Below are 8,769 nucleotides of genomic sequence, written 5' to 3'. Positions count from 1 at the left end.
CATTTGTAATCCCATTCACTTCAAGACCACGGTTGAAAGTGCCGTATAGTTCCTTTTTTGTTTTGTTCCGCAACTTATGTAACAAATTCACCACTCCTTTCTGTAGTGCCTACGGGCCGTGAAAGTATGCATAATAAATAAATAAATTCCGATCAAAATCAACACGGTTTCCCTTCATACAGTGCGGAATACTTTCATCGCAACTCTTCAAGTCATGGTGGCTCAGACATTTTCGTTTTATCCAGCATACAGTACAAAAGTAAGCTTGACTGCGAACACATATTGATAGAATTACCGAGTCCTGCACTTGGTAGTGAGCAATGGGGAAACCATCCTTCTTCAGTGGTCAAACTTCATGAAGCGCTGGTGGTCAGCCGGATAATGTATCAATTACCTTTAGTTTCCCCCTCGGCATCACAACTTGAGCGTCTCGAAGTTGTTCACAGAAAGGGCTTAAGAAGAGCCATTGGAGTTCCCCAGGCGGCTGCGAATAAGGCAGTACTTCATGAGTCCCTATCGAAACCTCTTAGCCTTATCGCTTCTCAGAGACTATTAATGCATCTTGACCGCTTAGGAGAGACGGTAGCTGGGCGATCCCTTCTCCAGCGGCTCTGCAAGAGATACGAGTCGAAGGCTTACTTGGCACTCAATACTCTTAGTTCTTTAGGCATTAATGTCCGAAGGCAAATGAAACGGTTGAAACCCCCCTGGTCTTTTCCGACCCTCGACTGTAAGGTCACAATTCCCCATGTGAGCGCAAAGCGCAGCTCTCCTTTGGCAGCAACGCGTTCGCTTGTACTGGAATACTTGGAAACAGAGTATGCCTGCCATCTTCAAATTTTCGTGGACAAGGTCAAACAAGCTAGCGCAGCGGCTTTTTACATTCCTTCTTTGGACTGTAAGTGGTCCGAACGCTGTACTGCTGTCGTATCCTCCACAACGGCTGAAAGTGTTGCTATTGAGGCGGCTTTACGGAAGTTAGGGTTTTGTCCGGCTCAACCTGCTGTCATCCTGATTCAAAATCTGCCCTTCAGAGGTTAGAGCGCGGATTCCCTACTGACGCCTTGTCTCTAAGCTCTCTGCGCTTGGTGCAGAATCTGCACAGCAGAGGCTTTACTCTACATTTCCAGTGGGTGCCCTCTCACATAGGAGTCAACGGTAATGAGGTGGCAGACAGTCTCGCCCATAAAGCTCTCTCAAGGATTCCATCAAAAAAGGTACCTCAAGATGGGAAAAGTCTCTGCAGGAAAACGGTGCTCGATCACTTCAGTACCCTGTGGAGTGCGTCCCACAAGCCATGTGTGACCAAGGGACTGAGAAGATCTCAGGCGACCCTTCTACATCGAATTCGCACGGCCTCTGCTCGTACTCCTGCATGGATGCATAAGACCGGCATAGCATCGTCTCCGCTCTGCTCTTTATGTGGTGTGTGCGGGGATATCGAACATTATATTATGTACTGCCCAGAGTACAACGCGGAAAGGCATGTGATGTTCGCTTCCTTCAAGAAGACAGGAACCCGTCACAGCACAGTGCAGGACATTGTCTACCCGAGTGGAAACCAGACATGCAGAAGGGAGGCTGCACGCCTTCTTTTAACATTTCCGGAGAACACGGATCTTGTTTTTAAATGGTGACAGCAGGAACGGGCTATGGCCTACTGTGATTGAATGTGTGCAATGGTGTCTTCCGGAGTGGACTACTTTATACTGTGAGTGAATGTGTGTATGGAGTGTGGCACTACAATGGCCTATGTTCTACTGTGACTAAATATGTGCATAGATGGTGACTTCTGGAGTGGACTGTGATGTGAACTGTGTGGATTGATTGTGTGCATAGATGGTGACTGCGGGAGAGAATGTGTGCTATTATAAGAGACTGTGCGCTTAGCGGGGTAGATGCGGCATTGTTAATATTGAAGGGACGCTGCGGTGGAGCAATTGCCGGCAGACAAAGCAAGGCTAACCCCACCTGTAGCATTCAACACCTCAACCCTCCTGCACTTGGTAGTGATGGAATACAATTTTCGGTTCGATATATCGTTCCCAAAGTTCTTCGATCCCGGATTTCTGCTCTTTCGAGAACAAGAATGTCATGAAATGTGAGATATTAGTCAATATTCTGGACGCGCTTTCCGAACAATGATTGCATTAGCTGTTTTCGAGCTTGAAACTTCTAACTAGTAGGCTGGTTAACTAATACCGAGCAAACTTTTTAACGATGTCTCTTTCCTTATTTATTGATCAGAGGCGTAATATATCCATACCAGTTTTTAATAGACCAAAAAAATTTTCTACATCGCGCCAAAATACACGCGCTTTGGAAAAGCTAAATAAACAAGATTTGTTGGGCCACAACACCGAAGGTAACGGCGTTTTCGAAATTCTGAAAACTGATATGAATATTACTTACGGTGGGCTACACGCCTCTCAAAAAATAAGAAGACTAACAGTAATAGTTAAGAAACTATTCAATATAGTCTACCAGCCTAATAGTCAGCACATTTGAGCTGTATTATACCACTGATAATGCTATGCAAAAAAAAAGCTCTTCTAACTCTAAAAGCAGTTGTATCGGCATAGAGTTTAACTCAACAAGCACATTAAAAAAAAGCGGAACATCTTGGGCGGAACACCCGGTATAGCTGCATCCGTCGTGCAGGAAGCTCTATGACAGGCATGGAGCATACACGAAAAAAAAAAAAAACTCATATCCCACTGTGTCAAGCGGTGCTAGCTTGCTATCCAGATATCGCTTTTCAAGGCGCAACTAGCTCATGCTCTTCTCTCAGCGGCCCAGCGAGGAACGAGGCGCCTACGCCAATGTTTTCGGGAATGACCGACTAGGTTACTCAAGGTTTGTTACTTCTCTCGTTACAAACTTTTCCTCTCGAATGTCATTAGCGCAGTTGCGCCTCATGCATCGCGCGACGGCGATGGTGCCAAATCGACCGTTAGGTATGCTGGCGCTCAGCTGTCACGCCACCGTAAAAAAAAAAAAAATGCGCGTGCTCACAGCGGCACGTACCCTTGTCACAGCTCCTTCGTCGCGCGTACCGTTAAAGCCGTGCGTTCAACTACTACGCGGAGATACTCCGCGCACGCGGCTCGGGGGCAGCGTTAGGCGACGAGTGGCACCAAGCAGCTCACTTTATTGCACAGGGTCGGCAGAGCAAAGACCAATGTACTAGTTGCCGCCACCGTCGCCATCCTGCTCCTGCGCAGGGCTTTTGGGTGCAGGCTCCGAGGGCGGCGCCTCAGACACGGTGGTCTTGGATGCCTGTCGCGTGGGAGAAATGGCTGCCTTGTCGGGAGACGTTGCCTTGGAGCTTTTGGAGTGCGTGGAGGGCACCGACGGCCTCTTGGGCGACGCCGCAGCTGGCGGCTTCCCGGAATCAGCAGGCGGTGCGGCGGAAGAAGCAGGTATCGACGGGGACACTTCGGCGGGAGCAGGCTCAGGTTTCTTGGGCTCCGGCACGGCGACGCCACGGAAGGCGGCCTCGATTTCCTCGAGCGTCTTTCCCTTGGTCTCGGGAAGCGTGAGCACTACCACGAAGAAGGAGATTATCATGACGGCGCAGAAGAACCAGTACGTGCCGTACGGCTTGAGAATGTCCAGCATGTCGTTGAAGGTCTTGGTGACGATGAAGGCCATGGTCCAGTTGAAGCTGGTGCAGATGCCCGTGGCGAAACCGCGCACGCGCAACGGCAGCAGCTCACCCATCATGAGCCACGGGATGGGGCCCATGCCGCAGGAGAAGCCGATGATGAACAGCGACAGGCACACTAGAGGCAGCCAGCCTATGGTCTCGACGGCCTCGTCGCCCTTGGTCGACTTTACGTAGTGGTAGCCGCCCAGCACGCCCAGGCTGAGCGCCAGCAGAGCGGCGGACGTGAGCAACAACACCCGTCGGCCGCCCTTGTCCATCACCATGGTGGCACCCAGCGTGGCAACCACCTGCACCACGCCGATGATCACCATGCAGTCCTCGGGCGGGATGGTGGTGCCAGCCGACTGGAAGATGGACACCGCGTAGAACATGACCGCGTTGATGCCTGACAGCTGTTGGGCGAACATGAGGAACAAGCTAATGAGAATGGGCTTGTAGATGAAAGGCTGCTGCAGCTCCTTCATGTGAAAGCCCTCGGTGGGGCTCATCTTGAGGTTCAGTTCGATCTGGTTCCGCTCCGCCTCGTAGTCGGTGCCCGCGCCGTAGAGGAACTGCAGTGCCTTGAGCGCATCCTCGCGCTTTCCCTTCTGCAACAGCCAGCGCGGCGATTCGGACATGAAGATCATAAGCACGGCCATACCAGCTGGCACAGTCAGGCAGAGGATGGCCAATGAGCTCCACCCGAGATACTTGCCAAAGAAGAATACGGCCAGGATGCCGATGGTGACGGACAGTTGTATGCCGGTACCGAGTGTGCCACGCACCTGTGGCCGGCTGATTTCGGACACGTACACGGGCACGGCGAGAGACACGAGCCCCGTGAAGAAGCCCGTGATGACGCGGCCCAGGCAAAGCACGATCACGCTGCTCGCGGTAGCGATAAGCACCCAGCCGGTGATGAACCCCAGCGAGGAGAATATGATGGACAACTTGCGGCCGAGGCTATCCACTAAGAATCCGGCCACCAGACCTCCTGTGAGCGCGCCCAGCGTCATGAGCGAGCCGAACCAGGTCTCCTCGCTTTCGGTGATTTCCAGACCGCCTTGGCTCACGTTGTTCTTGAGGCTGGGTATGGCAGGCGACGAGTACCCCAGGTTGGTGCCCATGGCCACCGAGCCGAGCCATGCTGACGCGGCCGCCACGTAGAAGAGCTCGAAGCCCTTGGGCCCGTCCTCCTTTTTGTCGGCCATGGGGCGCTACGGGCCTCGGCGTGAATATCGCATCCTCGAGCAAGGCTGCTCGCGCTCCGTGGCCTCTCGCGAGGATGTACCCTGTCGCCAGGGTGCGCCAGTTCACAAGCGCGAGCAAGCCGCCTTCGGTGGATCGCTGGAGCCCATCCAGGAAAGGTCCCGCCGCATACTACGGCCGCGTAAGCGCTGATGTAGTGGTGCAGACTGACAGGGTGGCAAAACTGTCCTCGATCATCATCATTACTTCTGAAGTGGCGCGCACCGGAAGAACTGGATTATTTAGATTGCAAACGTGAAATGGACAGGAGGAACATGCGTCCGAGCTTGAGGCAGCTAACTGCCACCGATTTAGATTTGGGCGATCAATCACGAGGCGTGCCGACGGTGGGGGCATATACAAACGAGAAACCATAATAGGAACATTTTGCCTGCCAGGGGTTACATACCATACATTGTATGAAAAAGAGCAACCACGACATACACAAACTTTCGTCCAGACTGCACTTAGCCATCTTTCGGGTGTTCATTTGGAATACTTTTTCTGGGAGTCAGCATCAAACCACGGCCAATACACCGTTGACGTGGGTAGTGCCATTTCCGGTTTTAAAATTTTCGTTTGCACCACTGCGCGCGTTACCGGAGCTGACTGGCGTCGGGCCGCGCTGTGGCGTTCTGCTGAGTGGAAGGACTCTCCCTCACAGCCTCTGAAGCGGAGGGATCGCGATAGATAAAATTTTACACAACTTGGTGTCACTTTAGACAAGACTACAGTGGGTTCCTTTAGTTGTGACAAAAACTACATTTAACATCATGATTGAACAGCGCGAAGCAGGACACAGACGAAGGCGGTTCAGTTCAGCCCCGACGCAAGAAAAACTTGCTTGCAGGACTGTTTTCAGCGTACAGTCGTGAGCAACTTTCTGCATAAAATTACGAATTTCTTGGTTATTTCTCCAATAAATTTGGGAATGACTTTTGGACATAATACACTAAGCGGAAAACTAATTAGAAAAAAAACTGTGCTTGTCACAAACAATCATGGAGTAATAAATTATTGCTCTAACTGGCACATCAGCAGCTAGCACAGCCAGAGCTTCTTAAGAAGCATCTCCATGGGCGAACCCAGTTTCAGCGTCATTTAGCTATATGTCGTCTGTGAACGCCTTTCCTCGAATGCACATCTCAGAGTTATCTGAGACGCAGCGCTCTCAATGATAGCAGCACGACCCGAATTAATGTCCCATGATATTCCCAGTGATATCACAATTTGGGATATCCTCGGGGTGCTATATTGCGATACGGTTGCGTGACGTGGGCCGGCGTCGAAAGCACTTTTTTGGGGCATGACATTTCGTTGTGCCGTCGTGGTGAATGCGAAGCGCGGAACACGGGGCTAGTCAAATGCAGGCCGCTGGGTCACCGAGATCAGGTCCTCGGAGATTATAGCCCTGATTGTTTTTTCAATGTATAAGCTAGATTACTAGCGATCGATTACTGAAAAAAAAATCACTGGTTCACCGAGAACATTACACACTACAGAGTTCCAAAATTCGAAGATGTAATTTAGTTTGCTCATATTGATGTGAATGTAATCTTGGTGGCCTGGGTTTGCGACAGAAAAAGCAGCTTCTACCGGTGGGCAGACGCAGTCTTTTGAAATGCGTTCCAGCCTTGCAACGTTTGCTTTGTACGCGAGCCGAACTAAACCGAGGCGGTGGAAGCGCCTATAGCGAAGGCACTTTCCCGATTGTCACCGCGTGAACTGGGAGTTTTGCTGCTCTGTCTTCGCTTTGCTTGTGGATGCACCTGACCTTACGGGCGCCACAATGGTGAACCACGCATAGCTTTGGCAGCGCAGGCCCGAACAGGTTGGTTGCGATATGAATGGCGGCTGCTGTGACCACCCGACAGACACGCGAGCATACGCTCTAGAAAGGAGGGGCTTCAGTCCAGCAAGTGATTGTTGTGTGGCTCATGACGTTATCTTGTGAACTGCTGTGTCGGTTTTTCGCACAAAGCTGTCGCTTGCATCTACGTCGTTGCGTGTCGATCATGCAGCGCAATCGCGGGAACACCGCCGTTGATGAGCAGGGTTGGTCCGAGACGAGGACGCCATGTTCGCCGCGTGCTGAAATGCTTCGCAATAAGATTAAAAAAAAAAAATTCCTTCATATGGGTGACGAAAAAACCGATTCTGGAACTGAAATAGTTATCTTTTGCAGAATGCTGGGTGGTGTTACTTATCCAGAAGCGGTCCGGGTCGAGCAGAATGGGCCATTTCGCGCTATCGTTCACATTGAACGATTTGAATAGGTGCGGTAAGGAAAGAGTCAAGGGGCATACACCTTCGCCCACTGACGCCTTGAGGCATTAAATCCCGGCAAAAAAAGACCTCCTTTCTCAGCAACTTCACATAGCTGATCCGGATTTATTTTTTCCCCATTTCCTCCTCTTTTGACTGAACTTTAACGTTTGAAATCTAAAGTCTGACGAAAACTCGTCTGGTGGTTTATTATTATAAACCATGATTTATTTGCGTTTTCATAGAGAAAAACTCTTTATTAAAAAAAACCCCACTGAGTAGATATGTACATTCTACAGTAGCTTTGAATCTGTGTGCAAATCAAGCTGGAAAAAATGTAAGCTTTTTTTAAATTATCAGTCAGATGTAACAAAATACTTGAATTTTTTAGCGCCAATAACAAGCACTGAGGCGTCTTTTTAGCAGCCTATGTCTTTTATGATCTGTTCTGCACCTTGGGGTTTGCTCCCTCAGAGCGCGAACAGCGAAACGCGGCGCCTTGCGTTACTTCTAGGTGGTGCGCAAGGTCTTTGTACATGTTAACGTACTGCTCAAGCAAGCCGCACCAGCTCATTAATGGCACCTCCCAGGGGCTGCCGCTGACAACTGAATACATTTCCGACGAAGTAATCGCGTGTGCGCAAGACTGATCTTTCACACGAGCGGAAATAAGACAAGCAGCGTTCAGCGGGAATGCAGAACTGCTAAAGCAACGACATGGTCCGGGTCGCGGCCTGCCATTGTCTCCATTCAGCTGTCACCGGGCGTCCCGGCCGAAGTCGGGGCGGCAGGTGGCAGCGCGCAGCAGTCGAACACTTGGACGCGCCAAGGATGTCCCAAACGCGTCACGAAGGTGAGAAGAAACCCGCGCAGTGCACGAGTCGGCGGAGATGCAGGGCCCGTTGAAGAAGGCGGTCGGAGCGTTCGCGGCCGTGCTGCTCATGTCAGCCGTGGCAATGATCGCCGTCGGCAGCCACTGGCACGGCCGCCTGTCGCCCTACTCCAAGTTCTACACGGGCCGCCTGGGGACGCCCATCATCCTGATCGTGATGGGCGTGCTGTCCTTCCCGCTGGCCCTCCTGCTGGTGCCGGGCCTGAGGCGCGACAACTACCGGGCCCTGTACGTGTTCGCCGGCATCCTGGCCTGCATGGTGGCCTGCGAAATCGGCTGTGCCGTCGCCTCGTTCGAGTACCGGCACGTGATCGGCGCCGCGGTTCGCAGCGTCGTCCTCCGAGATCTGGACGGCTGCCAGGGCACCGGACTGGACTTCGCCCAACGCACGCTGGCTTGCTGCGGCGGCCCCAACGGCTCGCACGACTACCGCGCGCGGGGCTTGCCCATACCGCCGTCCTGCTGTCCGCACGGTTGCCAGCGCTACGGCGCGCACCGTGCCTCGTGCGACTACCGGCTCGAGGGCCTCTTCAACCGTGCCATGATCGACGTGGGCGCTACGGCCATCGCGCTGCTCTGCATCCGCTTCATGGGGGTGCTGCTGGTCTGCTGGCAAGCACAGAGGGTGTCCGCCGACAACGCCCTCGTTTACACCGTCAACCAGTGAAGCAGGCCGGCACGGTTTCTCGCTGCGACTGGAGTGCGGCAAAGGGCT

The 8,769-nt window shown here is 52.3% G+C and overlaps 2 protein-coding genes across 2 annotated transcripts; one reads left to right on the top strand and one right to left on the bottom strand.

The window, feature by feature from the left end:
- Positions 1-3,053: 3,053 nt before the first annotated feature.
- Positions 3,054-4,998, bottom strand: LOC144112690 (solute carrier family 2, facilitated glucose transporter member 8-like). The gene has a single exon (XM_077645515.1). The coding sequence runs from the start codon at positions 4,858-4,860 to the stop codon at positions 3,187-3,189; it is 1,674 nt and encodes a 557-aa protein (XP_077501641.1). The 5' UTR covers positions 4,861-4,998; the 3' UTR covers positions 3,054-3,186.
- A 3,054-nt stretch (positions 4,999-8,052) lies between these two features.
- Positions 8,053-8,721, top strand: LOC144128336 (uncharacterized). The gene has a single exon (XM_077661709.1). The coding sequence runs from the start codon at positions 8,053-8,055 to the stop codon at positions 8,719-8,721; it is 669 nt and encodes a 222-aa protein (XP_077517835.1).
- Positions 8,722-8,769: the final 48 nt, after the last annotated feature.

Source organism: Amblyomma americanum, chromosome 1 (genome assembly GCF_052857255.1).
Source record: "Amblyomma americanum isolate KBUSLIRL-KWMA chromosome 1, ASM5285725v1, whole genome shotgun sequence".
Classification (NCBI taxonomy): Eukaryota; Metazoa; Arthropoda; class Arachnida; order Ixodida; family Ixodidae; genus Amblyomma; species Amblyomma americanum.
The sequence above is the reverse complement of the archived record's forward strand: the minus strand, read 5'-3'. Positions and strand labels throughout refer to the sequence as shown.

Excerpts from the sequence above, each read along its gene's own strand:
- LOC144112690 (XM_077645515.1), bottom strand. The coding sequence starts at position 4,860 with ATGGCCGACAAAAAGGAGGACGGGCCCAAGGGCTTCGAGCTCTTCTAC.
- LOC144128336 (XM_077661709.1), top strand. The coding sequence starts at position 8,053 with ATGCAGGGCCCGTTGAAGAAGGCGGTCGGAGCGTTCGCGGCCGTGCTG.